The following is a 22,750-nucleotide window of genomic DNA, read 5'->3' on the forward strand; positions in this document are numbered from 1 at the left end:
TATTCCTGTCACCAGAAGTTTTGAGGGTGATAATGTAACCACTTGTATTTATTACTGTATTCTCTGATTTTCTTGAGAAACATTATAGAATGTGGAATAGTTGAGCAAAATATATTTTAAGTTATCCTGTAATTCAGATATTCTATAAGCATTTAATGCTATAATATTCCTAATAGTTAGAGACATTGATCAAAGTGTTTAAAAGACTATATTGAGAGCATCAGTGGCAATATGTGAGACAAACAATAAACAGTCAAACGGGAAAGAAAACAACAGTGAGGGCACTGCAAATTATAATACGGCGTAATTACTTTACCAGGTCACAGCATTGAACACAAAGCCAATAATTTCAGCATCAAACTGAAATCATTGGAAAACTTGAAGATAGAGCTTTATTTCCTTCAATGTCCATTTATGTTTTCCAAAATGTGAAAATTCTTGTGGTGACTCATGACCTCTGATCTTCAGTTTGATGATGATCTTCAGTTTGAACATAATGATGGAAGTACTACTGCCTCTAAAAATATTACTCCTCCTGCTTTTAAAAATAAATTTGAGTGCTGTGTTTTCATTTATTGTTATGTTACTCTCATTAAACAGCACAGACCTTCAGAATGATGGAACTGTGAAAAACATGTTTTTCCATGACACTACAGAAAATATTTCTCTGACTCTAAACTAAATTCAATTCCTGTCACTCACTGTCACTCAAATCTAACTCATCACCAGCAGGCTGTGTTAATTCAAACAAGTTTCTTAACTCATATATGCTACCATTTCGTTTTGTAAAATATGAGACTGGTTGTTTTGAAATTCACAAGTCTTATTTAGTGGTCAAAACTAATGTACCAATATTTTAGCACAATGTCTGCCACACAATAAATGTGATATCCATGTATTGTCATCATTATCATTGTTATCATTTTATTATCACTATTTCATATTTTCTCCAACAACAGTTATGTGGTTTGCTGAAGGAAATAAGAGTGCTGGAGCCATGTTCACCCTCTTGGGCTTCTCAGAATATCCCGACCTCCAGGTTCCCTTGTTCCTGGTTTTCCTCATCGTCTATGCAGTCACCATGTTGGGGAATGTGGGCATGATCACCATAATCAGGATCGGTCTCAAACTCCACACCCTCATGTAATTTTTTCTCAGTCACTCGTCCTTTGTTGATTTCTGCTATTCCACCACAGTTACACCCAAACTCTTGGAGAATTTGGTGTGGAAGATAGAACCATCTCTTTCACAGGACGCATCATGCAATTCTTCTCAGCTTGTACGTTTGCAGTGGCAGAGGCATTCATGTTTGCAGTGATGGCCTATGACCAATTTGTGTCCATTTTTAAGCCTCTACTCTACACAGTGGGCATGTCCCCAGAGCTCTGTGCATCATTAGTGGCTGGTCCCTGCACGTGGGGTGTAGTCTCCTCCCTGACACTCACCTGTTCTCTCCAGACATTATCCTTCTGTGGGTCTAACATCATAAGTAATTTCCTCTGTGAGCACTCTGTCATTGTCTCCATCTCCTGCTCTGACCCCTTCATCAGCCAAGTGTTATTTTGCCATTGCCATATTCAATGAGGTGAGCAGCCTGGAAATTATCCTCACTACTTATATTTCTATTTTTGTCACTATCATAAAAATGCCCTCTGCTGGGATTTGCCAAAAGCCTTCTCTACTTGTGCCTCCCATCTGACCACCATCACCATGCTCCATGGGACTGTTCTGTTCCTTTATCGTGTGCCCAGCTCCAAAAACTCATGGCTTATGGTCAAAGCAGGTTATATATTTTATACAGTGGTGAGTTCCATGCTGAACCATCTGATCTATAGCCTCAGGAACAAAGATGTGAAAGAGAGTGTCAGGAAATTAATTTATCACTTAATACAATTTGGCTGAAGATTTGCATGTCCAAAAGAAATTTGATCTATTACAGTGTTGATTAAATCTTGTAGAGACGATGACTCAAATTATGTAGTCAACTCGCTAGATCATAAATTTAGAGTCATAAATTGGCTATTTGATCTTTTAGTTTCTGTTCAACTCAGTGTCAAATAAAATAGCTATATATCATGTGTAAAATGATATGTGTTGTGGGTGTATGCAAAGTGAAACTGTGAGTTGTTCAGTCATGTCTGACTCTTTGCCACCCCACAGACTATAGCCTGACAGGTTCCTCTCTTCATGGAACTCTCCAGGAAAGAATAATGGAGTGGGTAGCCATTGCTTCTCCAGGGGATCTTCCTGACCCAGGGTTTGAACCTGGGTTTCCTGCATTTCAGGGAGGTTCTTTACCTTCAGAGCCACCATGGAAGTGCTGTGGGTGAATAGTGTCCCACAAATATCCATGTCACCCAGAACTCAGAATGTCACCTTATTTGAAAATAAGATCTTTGCAGATGTAATTAAGGTAAGAGTTAAGATGAGCTCAAAGTGAACTCCAAATCCAATGAGTGTCCTTGTAAAAGACAGAAAAAGAGACACACAGGGAAGGAGGGTGTGTGAATTCTGCTTCTCTTTCTTTCCTCTTAAACCACACACAATTCTTAAAAAAAAAAAAAAAAAAACCTCATTTTTAGTATTGTTGGTACATAACTGCTTCCTGGATGTTTGTAAACCTGCACTTTACACAGCTGTTGTGCCCCAGAAACTGTGTTCCATCCTTCTGGCTGATGCTACAGCAGAGCGTAGACTATTTCTTACACTCATCCTTTCAGTTGTACTCCCTACTGTGAGTCCATCATAGTTAAAATATTTGATATGATCTGCGGATATTGAAGAATCCTTGCATCTCTGGGATAAAGCCCACTTGATTGAGACAGCAAAAGAGACACTGATGTATAGAACAGTCTTATGGACTCTGTGGGAGAGGGAGAGGGTGGGAAGATTTGGGAGAATGGCAATGAAACATGTAAAATATCATGTAGGAAACGAGTTGCCAGTCCAGGTTCGATGCACGATGCTGGATGCTTGGGGCTGGTGCACTGGGACGGCCCAGAGGGATGGTATGGGGAGGGAGGAGGGAGGAGGGTTCGGGATGGGGAACACATGTATACCTGTGGCAGACTCATTTTGATATTTGGCAAAACTAATACAATTATGTAAAGTTTAAAAATAAAATAAAATTAGAAAAAAAAATATGGACAGAAACAATTGAAAAAAAAATATTTGATATGAATAGTCTGCTGCCCTTTTAGATCTTGTTTTACTTTAGCCAATTCAATGAACTAAGAAAGTTCATAGTCATCATTTCCTAGCTTTCCCTCTGTCACTATTTTAAAGATACTTTCTACCTGTGGGCATCACAGAGTCCTGTCTACCTGTGCCCTCCACACATCATCATCCTTTCTCTCTATAGTATATGCATGCTGTGTGCTAAGTCACTTCATTCGTGTCTGACTCTTTGAGACCCTGGACTGTAGCCGCCAGGCTCCTCTGCCCATGGGATTCTTGATGCAAGAATATTGGAGTGGGTCGCCATGCCCTCCTCCAGGGGATCTTCTGGACACAGGGATTGAACCCGAGTGGCTTATGTCTCCTGCAGGTACCTTATCACTAGCGCCACCTGGGAAGCCCCTCTATAGTATGTTCAGTTCCAAATTCTCATAAATAATTGTTCAAGTACAGTCTCTTTTATACCATGCTAGTCCTCATGCTGAACTCACTGACATAATATTTGAAATACAAAAACATGAAACACCTTGTAAAGAAGTTAATAGGCTCCAAAATATTTTAGTGCTCAATCCAGCATTAATAAATATATTTCAATGAAATCATGTATGTGCGTATTCGACTATCACCTTCCAAGAAAGTTCTTTTCTGAAAACCTAACATAATGAGATAATCACTCCTTATTCCCTTAACTTGATTTATATTTTTCCTAGAAATTGATGATATGTTTAATACATGCTACAATTTATTTGTCTCTTATTTCCTTCTCCCTGTATACACTCCAAGAGAGCAGAAATTTCTGGTATTATTATTGTATCTTATATCTTTAATGCGTAAAAAATTACCTAGAAACATGTTTGGCCTTCAATGAATACTTGTCAGATGAATAAAAGATGAAAAGAAATGAAAATTTCTGACTAAATAATAATTAGTAATAATAATTAATAATAATAATAATAATAATTAGCACTGTGCTCACCTAGGTAAGGGAGCTTCCCTGGTGGCTCAGATAGTAAAGAATCCTCCTGCAATGCAGAAGACCCAGGTTTGATCCCCAGATTGGGAAGATCCCCTGGAGAAGGAAATGGCAACCCACTCCAGTATGATTGTCTGGAGAATTCCATGCACAGAGTAGCCTGGCTATGGTCCATGTGGTCACAAAGAGATGGATAGAACTAAGTGATTAACACTTCACCTAGGTGATGTCTCTTTAATGAATATAGTTGTCACATGAAATTTAAAAAGGTAAAATAACATAAATAATACACTCAAAGATAAAAAATAGCCATACTTATATAAATGCTTCTATTGCTGAATACTGTACCCTGGAATATATTTCTTTGTCTAATTTTAAGTATTTAGTTGTAGTTGAATATTCTATAAACATTTGACTCTTGCAGTTTTCAGAACCACAGAAATGACACTTCCATTATCAAAAGTGTCTCATAATTAGGCCTTGAATGTAGTTTATTAAAATTGGCCACGTTCAGTTTAGGGATCTTGCCATTTCTAAGCTAATACAGATTTCAGAAAATCTGAAGTGTTTATTCAGTAATGTAGTTAATAGTTTAGATATATTAGTTCATTTGAATTACTTGGACCCAGAAATTCAAACTTGTAGGGTGCTAGATATAATTGATAAGTAATATCCTTGATTAGGTTGATTCTGGTCCACCACAATTGGAGAAATTTGTTTATAACTTGGATTAAAAGCCAGAATGATACTGGATCATTCCACATATTTCTAGCTAAACTGCTTTGGGACACCTACTAAGTGATACTTGTGCTTATGGGAAAGCTTGAAATACTGATACTTGTAGTCCTGAGGTATAGCACCTCAAAAATATTTGGGTTCCAGAAAAATTGTATGATTCACAAGAAAATGTGTCTAAAATATGTAAAAACCCTTTAGAAAGTCTGTGAAAATCTCTCTTTAAGCTATTGTACTTACTTGTTATGCTAATATTTCAATTAAAAATTCTTATAAAAGTTGGTCTCTCTTAAGGTAATGAACAAATTATGAATTCAGAGTAGGTAAATATTAAAAATCAAAATAAATGTACCATGTTAGAATTAAAGTATGTTCTATTGAAGCACATGGAAACATTATAAAGGAGCCTCAGAATGATAGAAAAAAAATTAAATATATTTAAGAAGCTGAAGATCAATATCTACAATCAGTATCTACTAAATATCAATATTACAATATCTATGACAAAATAATTAGGAAAATACAGTAAAGAAGTAATAAAACAGAAAATATGTGGAACAAATCATCTTGTTTTTCCTTGTGTATACAACAGGCTTTTTTTTTTTCTGTATGTCATCACATGAAAAATCATGGCAAATCACTGCTCTGGAGAAACTCAAATGTATATGCACAAAAAGATGTTAAAAAACATTCAGCTGCATATAGATTGCAATAAAAAAAATAGAAATAGCCTTAATGGACATTAAAAAAATGGTATAGTCACACAATTAAATACTGTACAAGTTAAAACTATTGCATTAGAAAAGTATACCAGTTAGCATAAATATCATTCAATCTCATTTATATTCAAAAGTACAGTAAATACTATATATTTTGATTATAAATATTCACATAGGTACTACAAGATAAACAACATCATGGGCATGAAAATAACCAAATTATAGACGAAGCTACTCACCAATAAACTACAATCCTAAAGGAGAGAGGTCCTGGGTGTGCATTGGAAGGACTGATGTTGAGGCTGAAACTCCAGTACTTTGGCCACCTCATGTGAAGAGGTGACTCATTGGAAAAGACCCTGATGCTGGGAGGAATTGAGGGCAGGAGGACAAGGGGACAGCAGAGGATGAGATGGTTGGATGGCATCACCAACTCAATAGACATGAGTTTGGGTAAACTCCAGGAGTTGGTGATGGACAAGGAGGCCTGGAGTGCTGTAGTTCATGGGGTCGCAAAGAGTCAGACACGACTGAGGGACTGAACTGAATAGAACTGAACTGCCAGGAGGTTATGAAAGGATCTTTGATCTGTGATGTAGTGTTCTAAAAAAAATAAATAAGCAATTTTTTTTTGTTTTGTTTTTTTTTAGATCGAGCTCTCAGTGCTTCAGTGGGAAAGAAAAGTCACAATTGAAAGTCTCAGTGTTCTTTATTTCTTCCCCAAAGGAGATCATTAAAAGTACCAAAATATCTTTTCTTAGGAAGCAATTACTTTTTGATGTTCAGGGAGTTTGGAGTGGATAAAGCAACGTGTCTTCATATTTAGTTTTCTCGTTTATAACCAGTGTGACATAAATCTCTGGTGTAAATCCAAAACCATTTAGACATTCCACATGTAGAAGATTTAGAAATGCTGTGAATGGTAAATGGTTCTTATCCAATGATATATTGGTAAAGAAAAAAGCAGGCCCTAGAAAATTAAAAGATGAAACTGCTCTTTAACTGACCTTACTATTTAGTACTCTGAAATGTTTAACTCACGGAAAAAAATTAAAGTCTTAGCCAAAAGGCAGAGTCACCTTAAATTACAACATAATTATAATGATATTTTTTTCCAGAAGAGAAGCAGCTTATTTCCAAAGAAAATATACACATAGCCAAAAGATACACTAAGACATATTCAACATCACTGATAATTAGGGAAATGCAAATTAAACCCCAAATGAAATATCACCTAACACTTTTTGGAGAAGGAAGTGGCAACCCACTCCAGTGTTCTTGCCTGGAGAATCCCAGGGACTGAGGAGCCTGGTGGACTACCATCTAAGGAGTCACATAGAGTTGGACACGACTGAAGCGACTCAGCAGCAGCAACACCTTTTTAAGAATGGCTATTATCCAAAAACTAAACAGAAAGACAAAAACAAAAATAAGATAGGAGAGAAAATCCTAGCAAGAATTTGCTACTAGCAAAGAGAAAATAGAATCTTGGTGCACTGTTGGTGACTGTATAGAAAATGGTGCATAATAATGAACATACAACTACCATATGATTTGGTAATCTCACTTTTGAGCACATGTCCAAAGGAAATGAAATCAATTTATCTTGAAGATATATCTGCATCCTTACATTCATTGCATCATTATTCACAATAGTCAAGACATGGAAACCATACAAGTATCATAAGTGTCCATTGACAAATGAAAGGATTAAGAATTTTAAGAGTATGTATAGTAATATATAATATTATTCAGGTATAGAAAAGAAGGAAATCCTGCCATTTTCAACAACATGGATGAATCTTGAGGGCAATATGCTAAATAAAGTAAGACAAAGGAAGACAAATGCCATGTTGTCTCACTTATATATGGAATCAGGAAAAAATGACCTCATAGAAGCAGACTTTAATGGTGATTTGCAAGGGTTGGGGAAGAAATGGCAACCCACTCCAGTGTTCTTGCCTGGAGAATCCCAGGAACGGGGTAGCCTCGTGGGCTGCCATCTATGGGGTCGCACAGAGTCAGACACGAGTGAAGTGACTTAGCAGCAAAGGTTAGGGAGTGAGGGAAGCAGGGAGATACTGGTCTAAGGGTGCAATTTCCAGTTATAAGACAATAAGTTCACCAGTCCAGGTTTGATGCATGAGACAGGGTGCTCAGGGATGGTGCACTGGAATGACCCTGAGTGGGAGTGAGGTTCAGGATGGGGAATGTGTGTGCATCCATGGCTGATTCATGTCAATGTATGGCAAAAACCATCACAATATTGTAAAGTAACTGGCCTCCAATTAAAATAAATAAATTAAAAATAAATAGTTTTTCAGAAAAAAAAGAACACAATAAGTTCTGAAGATCCAATGTACAGCATGGTGACTGTAGTTAAAAAATACTCTAGTGTATACTTGAAAGTTTCTAAAGAGTTGATCTTAATGCTCTCACCACACACACATTAGTAACTATGTGATATGACAGATATGCTAACTAACTTTATTGTAATGTTTCCCAATACATGTGTATATCAAATCATCCCATTGTACACACTAAAATTATATAGTGTTATAGGTTAATAAAGCTAGAAAATAGTATGCCTCAATAAAAGTGGGAAAGAGAAGAAAGTAGCAAATTTCATCTCTTTATTAAATGGAGAAGATGATACAAACAGGAGACAAAATTTTCAAATAAGTGCAGATACAGTAGAGGACTATAACAGCAGCAAAGTCCTGAGAGGCCAGGGTGGTTATTTCCTCATAACGAGTATCATTGTTCAATACTTTGTGTATCTTGGTGGAAGAAGAAGATAGATAAATACACGCATGACAGTGTAAGCATATAAATACACAAATACATTCATATGCATACACACAAATACATACATACTTAAAAAGTCTTCTCAGGACAAAATTAGAGAATTACTGCGAGAGACTGAATAATAGCTCCCAAAGTCACTCAGGCTCTAAACTCTGGAATCTGTGACTGTGACCTATTACAAGGGGACTTTACAGCTGTGATAAGGACTTTGAGATAGGAAGATCATCGGAGTACTAAATATAAGGGTCTTTACAAGAGGCAGGTGGGGGAGATTTGTTACAGAGAAGATGACAATGTGACAACGCACCAGAGACTGGAGTGAGGCTGCTGCAAGTCAAGGAATGCCAGCAACCACCAGAAGCAGGAAAACGAGAAGGATGAATGGTTCCTGGAATCTCCAGAAAGAGCTGTGTACGTTCCCTGTCTCAAGCCCCATAAGACTCATTTTGGACTTCTTGCTAGCAAGATAATAATTATGAATTGTTATAGGCCACTAAATATGAGGCAAATTTTTAACAGTAACAATAGGAAACTAATAGAGTGATCTTTCTAAATATTGAACCTTTTAAGATGCATGATCAGAGGCTAAAAAAAAAAAAAAAAAAAAAGACCACAACTTAATATGTTGATTAATCTCTTAGCCAAAGATATGGGGCAAGAATATCACAAGAAAATCAGAAATCTAGGACATTAGTACTTTCAAAGCAGCTCTGTATTATTTAGACTGACCTCACTCTAGGAAAATAATGAGAAAAAGGAGTCATGGTATGGATGCCTCTGAAGCTTTTTCTTAATCCTATAAGAGTAATGTTATAGGTTATACTTATAATATATTAGAGGAGAGCAATCTAGTTATTCTGGATGGAGTTACACCAGAGGAGAGTGCTGTTTGAGAAAAATTGACAGAGGCAAACCTAAATTCCTCTCTCATTTGTCAATCAAAACTGACAAAATTTTCTTGAAATATAAGATAAAGGCCTATATGAATGTCATTCAAAAATCACCTAGACTACTTTTCACAAACTGATTTACAAATAAAAGGGGTACAGTTTCACAGAACTGGCAAATTGTTGTGTGAGCTATATGGAAGGTGCATTGTGTTTAATGTATTAGATATTTTATACAAACAGATGAGGTAAGAGGTAAACAGTGAGTTCAGCCACAAAGACAGAGAGGCCAGGATAATGTCCTTGTCTGATTTCAATTGCGTGGAAATCAAATATTAATGATACCATTATCAGTTCAGTTCAGTCACTCAGGAATGTCTGACTCTGTGACCCCATGGACTGCAGCACGTCAGCCTTCCCTGTACATCACAGGTGATCCAATTACACACAGGATAAGTTCAGTTCAGTTGCTCAGTCATGTCCTTCTGACCCCATGAGCCACATTATGCCGGGCCTCCCTGTCCATCATCAACTCCCGGAGTCCACCCAAACCCATGTCCATTGAGTTGGTGATGCCATTCAACCATCTTATCCTCTGATGTTCCCTTCTCCTCCTGCACTCAATCTTTCCCAGCATCAGGGTCTTTTCAAATGAGTCAGGTCTCTGAATCAAGTGGGAAGAGTATTGGTGTTTCAGCTTCGAAATGAGTCCTGCCAATGGACACCCAGGACTGATCTCCTTTAGGATGGACTGGTTGGATCTCCTTGCAGTCCAAGGGACTCTCAAGAGTCTTCTCCAGCACCACAGTTCAAAAGCATCAATTCTTTGGCACTCAGCTTTCCTTATAGTCCAACTCTCACATCCATACGTGATCACTGGAAAAACTATAGCCTTGACTAGAAGGACCTTTGTTGACAAAGTAATGTCTCTACTTTTTAATATGCTGTCTAGGTTGGTCATAACTTTCCTTCCAAGGAGTAAGCATCTTTTAATTTCATGGCTGCAATCACCATCTACAGTGATTTTGGAGCCCAGAAAAATAAAGTCAGCCACTTTTTCCACTGTTTCCCCATCTATTTGCCATGAAGTGATGGGACCAGATGCCATGATCTTAGTTTTCACTCTCCTCTTTTTCACTCTCCTCTTTCATTTTCATGAAGAGGCTCTTTAGTTCTTCTTCACTTTCTGCCATAAGGGTGGTGTCATCTGCATATCTGAGGTTATTGATATTTCTCCTGGAAATCTTGATTCCAGCTTGCACTTCCTCCAGCCCAGCATTTCTCATGATGTACTCTGCATAGAAGTTAAATAAGCAGGGTGACAATATACAGCCTTGATGTACACTTTTTCCTATTTGGAACCAGTCTGTTGTTCCATGTCCAGTTCTAACTGTCACTTCCTGACCTGCATACAGATTTTTCAAGAGGCAGGTCAGGTGGTCCAGTATTCCCATCTCTTTCAGAATTTTCCACACTCTATCATGATCCACACAGTCAAAGTCTTTGGCATAGTCAATAAAGCAGAAATAGATGTTTTTCTGGAACTCTCTTGTTTTTTCAATGATCTAACACATGTTGGGAATTTGATCTCTGGTTCCTCTGCCTTTTCTAAAACCAGCTTGAACATCTGGAAGTGCATGGTTCATGTATTGCTGATATAGCTGACTGTGAATTGACTTGTGTCCTGTTCATTATAACTCAAATATGAAATATATCTCTGACAATATGCTTTCTAGGAAAGTAATGACAACACTGGGCATATCACATGTGAAAAAAAAGTTGGAAAATTATATCTGAATCTTTTACATTTTTTGGTAAATGGTAATTAAATCCAAGAAAGAATAGATATTAAACATATACTCAAGAAACAGACAAACCAAATTGCAAAGAAAACTATGTATGTAAACTTCCAATTCTAGACATCATTTTGTGTGTGTGTGTATACATATACATATATATATATATATATATATATATATATATATATATATATATATAGTGCGGGGAGCGAGCTCCGCCCCTGGCAAAGGTCATGAGGAAGGAGGCTTGGCATACGCAAAGGCGGGATCAAGCCTCAGGAGTCTCCCTGGAAATTCTCGAGCAATCTACCCCCCAAACCAGAGTCTGCCTACTTTCTGCTTTGTGCTTTCACCTACACCTCTGACTTTACGGGAGGCTGTCCCCCACTACCTCTCTGAAAAAGAGTTAGCTTACAGCTCCAGTTAATAATTCCTGGGTGTGACAGTGTTTCAACCTACAAACTCCCTTGGAAGTCCTCTAGCCTGCCTGAATAGGTTTTTCCGGCCACATGTGATTGCTCAGAGCCTCCAAACTGTGAGAGGCATGAGATGTTCTGAACTGTCTAAATACAGATTCCTTTGAGCAGTCAAAAGATTGATTAGAAATTGTATTGGTGAAGGGATTTTCACTTGTTGGGCCAATATTTGCTGCTAAGTCTCCATATCCCTTACCTGCTGTGTCCCTGGCAGTGTATTGATTAATATAATTGGTGTAAGTAGTAGCTTTAATGTTTGTAACCTGGGACCCTTGAGTTAATTCTTTTTCTTGTTATAGCCCACCACACCTTTGCTCTGTGTAGGAATGCAACTTTATCTAATGCTTTTTGGAGGCTGGCGCCTGACTTTAGAATAATCACCTTTAGAGAAAAAGGCCTCCGGGCCAGAAGATGATGCAAATCACCTAAACTTTTGCATATGATAAGTCTGCAGGAAGAAAGCCTGGCTTACTGCATGACTCTACCCCTTCCCCCATTATCCTCTATGCATAACTTAAGGTATAAAAACTACTTTGGAAAATAAAGTGCGGGCCTTGTTCACTGGAATTTGGTCTCCCCATGTCGTTCTTTCTTTCATCTTCTAGCTGAACTTTTCCTCTGAGGCAGGGAAGCTCGTCAAGCCTACTAATTTTGCCTGGGCTTCTAAGATCTGACCAGGGAAGCCTTAGTGTCTCCTCTCCTTCGGGAGAACGGGAGGACGCCTGCGGCCTTCGTAGGTGACGTAAATTCCCTGCTTTGGAATTTTATTCAGCCTCTTTTCTTCACTGAATTTCTTCACTGAGCTATCCTTATTTCACCACTCTTTATATCCTTAATAAACGTTTAATTAAGCAGTTGTTTCCTGATCCTCGCCAACGCCGTTCCTGCTTCGAATTCCCTGGATCAGCCGGGGCTGGTCCCCGGCAATATAGCTCTTTTCCCTAAGCTTCAATTTCATGCCATTCATTCCAGGGGCATTTTAGTTACATGGAAACAAAGCCCAGCAGCCAATTTCAAGCTGCACTTTTTTGTGTAATTCCAAAAAATTTCTAGTCATTAAAAATGGTACAAGACCTGCCATTTGCCTTAATGATCTGTTGTGATGCTTGTGAAGAAAATGTTGCTAGTGGTCCTCCAGGGTTTGAGTCCCCAGAGCTACAGACTCAGATATAAGAGCCTTGGTCTCCCGGTTATACTCAGCCCACAGAGAAACAGGATGATGGAGACCTGCTTGTCTGTTGCAGGCAAGTTTTTAAAGTTATTTTTGACACAGTAAAAATATTATTTTCTTGAAATGGTAACTGATGTCTTCTTTTCACTTTTCTTTTTATGTTAAACCACTGTAAATGCTGGCCAATTCCGAGTCCAATAATATTAAAGAAATAAATTAACAATCGTGCTTCAAGACCACTGGCAACTATTTCACAAATAAGAGAATAAACTTGCTACTGGGAAATGGACATTTATACATAATTATTTATGTGTAGTTTAAATTGGTATATAAACTTTTACAAAAATGAGAAGTAGTTAATTCTGAGAGAACTCTTATCTGATAAATCTTGAGACCCTTAAGAGACGTGTATACAATGTCTAGGCCTGTGATAGAAGTTAAGCCATAAGCTATAAATCCTGATAAAGTGTACACTCCACTTAGAATTCAAACGAACCATCCTCCTCCTCAGCAGTGAAGCTGTCCCAGGAAAGGAGTATCCTTTGCTGAACGAAACGTGCTAAAGTGGGATTGCTATGCTCTCTTCTTAGATGTCTCTATTATTTTTATTGATACTTAGAATACAAACATATTATCTTCAAGGCTTTAATTGATTTGTGTATGCATGCAAAATACAGTAACAATATGTGTTGTTCTTTGAGGCAAACATCTCACATTTTTCTTAGACAGTTTCACTTGCTTATGCATTCATGTGAAAATATTTTTATCAGTTATGCGTATACTATGCTTCTAACTGATCAGTGAATGTACTCACTTCAATGTTTTAAGTATTCCTTAGGAAAATACCAGCTGCAATGGATATGCAAAAACAGTTCAGAGACTCAGTTGGATTGGTAGATCCATCCACAGTAGTTATCTAAATAAGGAATGTTGCAAATGGAAAAAGTTAGAACTAATAACTCTTTTCATTTTACTTTGTCCATCATAGAATGTCATATGATTTTCACTTATTTCTGTAAATCTCCTCTTTGTCAAGAAAAACTCCCTTCTCCCATCCTTTCTTTTCAAGGGCATTATAGTGATGACTGCAAGAAATCTGAGTCTGGAGACAACGTTTGCTCTCTTGGGTTTCACAGATTACCCAGAGCTTCAGATTCCTCTCTTCCTAGTGTTTCTGATCATGTACATTATCACTGTGGTAGGAAATCTGGGCATGATGGTAATCATCAAAATTAACCCTAAGTTTCACAACCCCATGTACTTTTTCCTTAGTCATCTTTCTTTTGTTGATTTTTGTTACTCTTCCATTGTTACTCCCAAGCTGCTCGAGAACTTGGTCATGGCTGATAAGAGCATCTTCTATACTAGCTGCATGCTGCAGTACTTCCTGTCCTGCACTGCTGTGGTGACTGAGTCCTTCCTGTTGGCAATGATGGCCTATGACCGCTTTGTGGCCATCTGTAACCCTCTGCTTTACACAGTGGTCATGTCACAGAGGCTGTGTGCCCTGCTGGTGTCTGGGTCATATCTCTGGGGCATGTTTGGTCCATTGGTACTCCTTTGCTATGCCCTTCAATTAAGCTTTTCTGGACATACAGTGATCAATCACTTTTTCTGTGAATACACGGCTCTCATTGCTGTCTCAAGCTCCAATACACACATCCCCCACCTGCTGCTCTTTACCTTTGCCACTTTCAATGAGGTGAGTACACTTCTGATCATCCTCACTTCCTATGTCTTTATTTTTGTCACTGTGCTAAACATCCGTTCTGCCAGTGGACGTCGCAAAGCTTTCTCCACATGTGCGTCTCACCTGACTGCCATTACCATCTTCCATGGGACAATCCTTTCTCTCTACTGTGTGCCCAATTCCAAGAACTCTCGACAAACTGTCAAGGTGGCCTCTGTGTTCTATACAGTGGTCAACCCCATGCTGAACCCTCTGATCTACAGCCTGAGGAATAAAGATGTGAAGGATGCCTTCCAAAAATTAATAGACACAAAAGCCTCATTTCACTGAACCAATGTCCAAAGAAGTCTTCAATCTTCATTAACAATGGGAAAAGAGCATTCCAAGATGTGTAGCATATATTTACATGAGGTATTTATAGATGACTAAGATATTAATCTATTAAACTGTTCCCCATAAATATAAAATTTTGACAAAGGAACATTCTTTCTTTCTTCCTGCAATACCTAAAATAGTACTTGTCTCTAGGTAAGCCTGTAATAAACATGTTTAAACATGAATGAATAAATGAATGAGTAATTATGTATCCTCATTATGTACTTAGTATTAAATTCTGGTTGTTATATAATAATTACACATGCCTGCTAATGCTGCTGCATGCTGCTGCTGCTGCTAAGTCACTTCAGTCGTGTCCTACTCTGTGCAACCCCATAGATGGCAGCCCATCAGGCTCCCCCTTCCCTGGGGTTCTCCAGGCAAGAATACTGGAGTGGGTTGCCATTGCCTCTCCAATGCATGAAAGTGAAAAGTGAAAGTGAAGTCGCTCAGTTGTGTCTGACTCTTAGCGACTGCATGGACTGCAACCTACCAGGCTCCTCCATCCATGGGATTTTCCAGGCAAGAGTACTGGAGTGGGGTGACATTGCCTTATCCACATAGAATAAATTTGATTAAAACAATGAAATTTGAAAGTTAGAAAATTTAACATATTGTTGATATCATTCCACCTTTCTAATATTCTTCTAAAATGTTGTTTTATGTGGTGTAAATACAGTTCATCAAACAGAACTGCATATTTATCTTACTCAATTTATGACTAATGACTATGAAATAATTTTTTATATTTAAATCAATTATTTAAAACACCTGCCATGTATATAAGTTTAAGATAAACAAATATGCAAAGCAGCTTTTCTGTGAATGTGTTTCCCAGTTATATAAACGGTCACTGCCGATGATGCTCTTTATAGATTTTGGTTTTGTGTTTTTGTCATGAGACTCCCTTCTTCAGTTTCGTTCAGTTCAGTCACTCAGTCATGTCTGACTCTTTGCAACCCCATGAACAGCAGCACACCAGGCTTCCCTGTCCATCACCAACACCCAGAGTCCACCCAAACCCATGTCCATTAAGTCAGTGATGCCACCCAACCATCTCATCCTCTGCCATCCCCTACTCCTGCCCTCAATCTTTCCCATCATCAGGGTATTTTCAAATGAGTCAGGTCCTTGCATCAGGTGGCCAAAGTACTGGAGTTTCAGCTTCAACATCAGTCCTACCAATGTACACCCAAGACAGATCTCTTTTAGGATGAACTGGTTGGATCTCTTTGCAGTCAATGGGACTCTCAAGTCCCCAACACCACAGTTCACAAGCATCAATTTTTCAGCACTCAGCTTTCTTTACAGTCCAACTCTCACATCCATACATGACCAGTGGAAAAAAACATATTTTTGACTAGATGGACCTTTTTTGGCAAAGTAATGTCTCTGCTTTATAATATGCTAAGGTTGGTCATAACTTTCCTTCCAAGGAGTAAGTGTCTTTTAATTTCATGGCTGCAATCACCATCTGCAGTGATTTTGGAGCCCAGAAAAATAAAGTCAGCCACTATTTCCACTGTTTCCCCATCTATTTGCCATGAAGTGATGGGACCAGATGCCATGATCTTAATTTTCTGAATGTTGAGCTTTAAGCCAACATTTTCACTCTCCTCTTTCATTTTCATCAAGAGGCTCTTTAGTTCTTCTTTATTTTCTGCTGTAAGGGTGGTGTAATCTGCATATCTGAGGTTAGTGATATTTCTCCCTGCAATCTTGATTCTACCTTGTGCTTCCTCCAGCCCAGCGTTTCTCATGATGCTATCTGCATATAAGTTAAATAAGCAGGGTTACAATATACCACCTTGACAATATACAGCCTTCTTCAGATGATGCATTTTGTGGAAACAAGTTTAGGGTGTATTAAGAATTTCAAATAAAATGACAATCAATTAATATTCAATTTCAAGACATCACTGTATTGGGTAAAACACATTTAGTGTAATAATTTTCCGTGAACATATATATATATATATATAATTATATATTTATTTACATTTATGTGTCAGAGAGAAATAAGAAGTCAAACTGTAAGTTTGAAGAGTATCCCTTAAAACACAGTTTAGGCTTCTTGGAAAGTAATATTCCACAATGTTCTTGTATTTTAGGTTTTGGAAAATTGATTTTGTGTTTCTAATTGAGGTAGTTCAAGAGTGTTATGTGAATGGAAAAGAAGAATCTTTGCTTCTGAAAAAAAGGACATAAAAGGAATAGTTAGAGTGCCAGATAGAAAGAAGATACAGAAACACTCCTCAAACTCAGGAACTTATCAGATGGATCCGTTTAGGGAAGGCCATATAAATTGTCGAGAATTTGGAAACCAATTACCTGCAACTAATTATATTCAAGGAATTCTTGAAACATATTGTATATCCAAAGACACAAACCACAGCCTGTCCTTTGAACAGTGTTGGTTTAGGGAGACACCATTCATACAGTTAGAGAAGGAGCAGACCTGGGAGAGATCTTTCAGGCAAACCCATTAAATGGTCTCTGCACTGAGCAGGAGAGATGCCATTCAGAACCATGCAGGACCTCTGCTCTTCCACACAGGGTCACGTGGATGGCAGAAACCCAAATGCCGCATGCAGGCTCATCCTATCAGGGATTGCACTTATGATTTTGTGCAAGTGACAGCTGTCTTTGCCTCAGGCACCTTCTTAGTAAAGGTACATAACTGTACTTACCTAACAAATTTAATAAAAATCAAAAGTGTTCATAATTGTATTCAGAACATGCAAAGTATGTGTGATCAGCTATTATTCTCAGGAAAGGAGACTCAATATTCTTACCCTTCTCTGATATTTGGCAAAACTCTGGTGTGATTTCAGACACTAAGCCCTCAAGAAAGAAGATTTTGTATATGACAGGCAAAGTTTAGAAGTCCTATTATATTTCATAATAACAATGTAGATCCTGGTGAACAGAGCAATGTTTGAATGCAGCCTATGGTGGTCTGCAGTTCATCATGACCTCTGGAGTTAATCATGTTTGATTATATTGATAATAACATGTACCCACTTGGGATAGTTTTATCCCTCTTTTATCTCATAAAACTCATTAATTATATTTGAGCCCCAAGATGATGTTGCTTTCTTGACATTCTGCCGAGGGCCTTCAGAGGTCAATGATTCAGAAGCTTAAGGAACATTGGCCCCAGAAATAGATACAAATAAAAACATAAAATCTGTATCATTTCACCACATACGATCTTCAGAAACAAAAGAAGCAATGTGTATCCCTCAGGTTCGTTGGTAGGTTGACACCCTGATTTGGGGGCAGTTGGAGAGCAGTGATACTGATTTATTTTTAAGCTTCTGTATTTAGTTCTGTCTTAGAGGGTGTTTTAAGAAATGTCATGTTGCAGACACTACTTTATGAAAGTATTTAAAGTTTTGGAGGAACTGTCTCAAAGAGAAATGACAGCAATTTAATCTGCAAAACCAAATATAATAGCTATTAGTGTAAGAGGAAAACGAGTGTGAACAAAGTGGGTAGAGTGCTTGATTTCTCCCACCTTTGCACTTCCTTCTCTGTCACATTAACTCCCTCCAGAGAGCCTGGGAAAGACCTCAGGGAGATTCTCCGGACAGTCACTCAGAGGCCGAGAGTGGCAGTGAGGGGTCCTCAGGACTGTTTTTGTTGTTGTTGTTGTTGTTTAGTCGTTCAGTTGTGTCTGACCCTTTTGAGGCCCCGTGGACTGTAGCTCTCCAAGCCCCTTTGTCCATGGGATTCCCCAGGCAAGACTACTGAAGCAGGTTGCCATTTCCTCCTCCAGGGGATTTTCCTGGCCCAGAGACTGGACATGTGTCTCTATGTCTCCTGCATTGCAGGCAGATTCTTTACTGCTGAGCCACCAGTGAAGTCCCATAACTGTCCATGGAAGAACAGAAACATGAGACCAACCTCTGAAGCAGACACGAGAGGAACAGAGGTGTCTCTCCATAGCAGGTTTCTTATCCCTGGTACAAATGACATTTTGAGTTTTAGTCCAGAGCCTCTTTGATCCAAGATAAACCAATACATGCCTCTAAAGCATTTAAAATTACCAAAGGTCAGGAGGGAGAGGAAATGAATATGTTCTTATCCTCTGTTGGCATTTTCTATGTAACACATGCCTTATCTTTTCTTTAAAAAATCCCACCTTCCTTCTCCAATGCAACCGATAAGATTCTCCATTGCTTTTTCTTTGTAAAAATTTGTTATAAAATAGTTATGCTTCATTGATGTTGTAATGCTTTGATATATGATGAAATTTATGTACATATATAATATTTTTGCATTTGTCACTTGCCACTTCTCATGGTCATTAATAAAGTCCTTAACAATTCTTCAAAAAGCTGCATAATTTATACATACATACATATATATGGATATATAGTATAAATATGAAACTATGGATATATAGTATAACTATGGATATATAGTATAAATATGAAACTCTAGCATATATATATAATGTTAGTCACTCAGTTGTGTACAACTCTTAGCAACTCCATGGACTGTAACCCCACAGGCTCCTCTGCTCACGGAATTCTCTAGGCAAAAATACTGGAGTGGGTAGCCATTCCCTTCTCCAGGGGATCTTCACAACTCAGGGATGGAATCTGGACCTCCCACATTGCAGGCTGATTCTCTACCATCTGAGCCACTAGGGAAGTCCTGTATATAAATGTATACCATAACTTTGATATTTCTTTGAGATTTACACTGTATTTCTAAGTTTTGATTTGATAAATAAGCAGCAGCAAGCATTTCTGTTAATTTTATATTCACATCTTTGTTGTCCCTGGTGGCTCAGATGGTAAAGAGTCTGCCTGCAGTGGGGAGACCCAGCTTAGATCTCTGAGTGGGGAAGATCCCCTGGAGAAGGTAATGGCAACCCACTTCAGTATTCTTGCCTGAAGAATCCCATAGACAGAAAAGTCTCGTCCATGGGGTGGCAAAGATTCAGGCACGACTGAGAGATTAACACTTTCTCTTTCCTTGTTTAGAGCTTCAAATAAATATAAAGCAGTGAATTTGCATAGTAAATTGTATAGTGTAATTAATAAAATCACTACACTAATTTTATAGGACAGTATACATTATCATGTCTTTTTTAAGAGAGGCAAAACTGAATCAAGGATGATATAATACAGAATAACCATTAATATTTGACTCCATACCCAGTAAATTAGGAACATGGACAAGGAAAACTGCACTTCTGTGACAGACTTCACCCTCCTTGGATTCTCAAATGCCCCTGAGCTCAGAGTCTTCCTCTTCCTGCTGTTTTTTTTCCATCTATGGAGACACAGTTTTGGGAAACCTGGGCATGATTGTTCTCATTCAGGTCAGCTCTGGACACCACATGCCCATGTACTTTTTCCTCAGCCACTTGTCCTTTGTGGATTTCTGTTATTCCACTACCATCATGCCGAAGATGCTAGCTAACATCTTAAATGAAGACAGAGCCACTTCCTTCCTGGAATGTGCTGTGCAATTATACCTGTTTTGCACATTTGTGGTAACTGAAGTCATTCTGCTGGCAGTGATGGCTTATGACCACTTTGTGGCCATCTGAGACCCACTGCTCTACATGGTCACCGTGTCCTGAAATCTCTGCATGGAGTTGGTGTCTTGTTGCTATTTCAATGGTACTGTATGTTCTGTGATTCACTTGTGTTTTGCTCTTCAGATCCTGCTGGGAGCCAGCGTGAAGAACTCTGCCCACGGTAAAGGTCATGAGGAAGGAGGCTCGGCATATGCAAAGGAGGGATCGAGCCTCAGGAGTCCACTGGAAATTCTCAAGCATCTACCCCCAAAACCAGAGTCTGCCTACTTTACTGCTTTGTGCTCTCACCTACACCTCTGACTTTACGAGGGGGGGGGGGGGGGGGCTGTCCCCCACCACCTCTCTCTGAAAAAGAGTTAACTTACAGCTCCAGTTAATAAAGTTCCTGGGCGTGACAAGAGTGTTTCAACCTACAAACTCCTTTGGAAGTCCTCTAGCCTGCCTGAACAGGTTCTTCCCACCATGAGAGGCATGAGATGTTCTAAACTGTCTAAATACAGATTCCTTTGAGCAGTTAAAAGATTGATTAGAAATTGTATTGGTGAAGGGTTTTTCACTTGTTGGGCCAATGTTTGCTGCTAAGTTTCCATATCCCTTACCTACTGTGTACCTGAGAGTGTTTTGATTAATATAATTGGTGTATAGGAATGTAAGTCGTAACTTTAATGTCTGTAACCTTGGACCCTTGAGTTAATTCTTTTCTTGTTATAGCCCACCACACCTTTGCCCTATAGGTATGCAACTTTATCTAATATTTTCGGAGGGTGGTGCCTGACTTTAGAATAATCACCTTTAGAGAAAAATACGTTTTCTGAAGAAAGAGTCATAAAATGTTAACAGGCCTCCTGGCCAGAAGATGATGTAAATCACCTAAACTATTCCATATGATGTTTGCAGGAAGAAAGCCTGGCTTCGATTAGGATCAAGGACTGCTGTCCTTGCATGACTCTACCCCTTCCCCCATAATCCTCTATGCACAACTTAAGGTATAAAAACTACTTTGGAAAATAAAGTGCAGGCCTTGTTCACCAAAACTTGGTCTCCCCATGCCGTTCTTTCTCTCACCTTCTGGCTGAATTTCCATCTGCAACGTGGAGGCTCGTCAAGCCTACTAATTTTGCCTGGGCTTCTAAGATCTGACCGGGGACACCTTAGTGTATCCTCTCCTTCGGGAGAATGGGAGGACGCCTGTGGCCTACGTAGGTGATGCAAATTCCTTGTCTTGGAATTTTATTAGCTTTCCACGTAAACCAAGTTATTCAGCCTCTTTTCTCCACTGAATTTTCTCACTGAGCTATCCTTATTTAACTACTCTTTATATCTTTAATTCTATCATATTCTGATCTCTGAAGCTGTCTCCCCTTCGAATTCCCTGGATCCACCTGGGCTGGACCCCGACAAGATCCCATCCTACAGATCAAATGTGATCAACCACTTCTTTTGTGATCTTCCCCCTCTCTTGTCTCTTGCTTGCTCTCATGTCACCATGAATCAATTGGTGCTATACATTGTGGCCAATTTCAATGAGGTTATCACCATTGTGGTCATCCTCACATCCTACTTGTTTATTCTCATCATCATCCTGAGGATGCTTTCTGCAGAGGGAAGGTGTAAAGCCTTTTCCACCTGTGCTTCCCACCTTGCTGCCATCACTGTCTTTCATGGAACAGTCCTTTTCATTTATTGCCAGCCCCAATCTGGCAACAGCATGGATACTGATGAAGTGGCCACAGTGTTCTCCATTGTAGTGATCCCCATGCTGAACCCCCTGATCTACAGTCTGAGGAACAAGGATGTGAAAGAAGCTCTCAGAAAAGTGGTGAGCTCCAAAATATTTTCCCAGAGTATATTTTCCTAGCAGGACTCAGGCTTCCAAATCGGAGGCAGGTGAAAGGGTGATGATGTGCTATAATGTTGGAAAGGGTGAACAGAAGTGGTTAGCTATGAATGAGTCTTTTTGACTCATTTTTCTTTGTACATTGTATCCTGTCAATTTGAGTTGAATATCAAAATTCAGTCTGCTTCCTTGCTCTTGTTCAATCTAAAATTATTTCAATGGTTCTAGGCAATGGACTGTTAAAACACACATTTAGTTTGCTGTAAAACTTTCATAAGCTTATTAAAGAACTCACATTTTATTTCACTATCCATTATGGAAATTATGGTTTATTTCAAAATTGAACGGCTTTTATTTTGCAGTGAAGAGCACATGTTTGATTTTATGCACAAATGAGCATATTCTTAAATTCTATTCCACTACAGTAGCTTGTTTAATTCCTTTAAAGTTTTTGTATGAAACACACATTCTAAGCAGAGCTATCTTTCAAATTAGAGGAATTAGACATTGTTCAGGATATTTTTGTCATACAGAAAATTATAA

The 22,750-nt window shown here is 38.6% G+C and overlaps 1 protein-coding gene and 2 pseudogenes across 1 annotated transcript; all 3 read left to right on the forward strand.

Annotated features, from left to right (window-relative positions):
- Positions 1–936: 936 nt before the first annotated feature.
- Positions 937–1,902, forward strand: LOC133240236 (olfactory receptor 5D13-like; annotated as a pseudogene).
- Positions 1,903–2,311: 409 nt separating this feature from the next.
- On the forward strand, positions 2,312–14,860 carry LOC133240238 (olfactory receptor 5D14). The gene is made up of 2 exons (XM_061404754.1): positions 2,312–2,413; positions 13,815–14,860. The coding sequence occupies exons 1-2, from the start codon at positions 2,312–2,314 to the stop codon at positions 14,763–14,765; spliced, it is 1,053 nt and encodes a 350-aa protein (XP_061260738.1). The 3' UTR covers positions 14,766–14,860.
- Positions 14,861–19,997: 5,137 nt separating this feature from the next.
- Positions 19,998–22,228, forward strand: LOC133240239 (olfactory receptor 5L1-like; annotated as a pseudogene).
- The last annotated feature ends 522 nt before the right edge of the window (positions 22,229–22,750 follow it).

This window comes from Bos javanicus, chromosome 28, assembly GCF_032452875.1.
Source record: "Bos javanicus breed banteng chromosome 28, ARS-OSU_banteng_1.0, whole genome shotgun sequence".
NCBI classification, from domain to species: domain Eukaryota; kingdom Metazoa; phylum Chordata; class Mammalia; order Artiodactyla; family Bovidae; genus Bos; species Bos javanicus.

Bases quoted from the DNA above. Each gene is read 5' to 3' on its own strand.
- LOC133240238 (XM_061404754.1), top strand. From the start codon at position 2,312: ATGGAAGTGCTGTGGGTGAATAGTGTCCCACAAATATCCATGTCACCC. The intron at 2,414-13,814 runs GTAAGAGTTAAG...TTTCTTTTCAAG, and splicing joins TCTTTGCAGATGTAATTAAG to GGCATTATAGTGATGACTGC.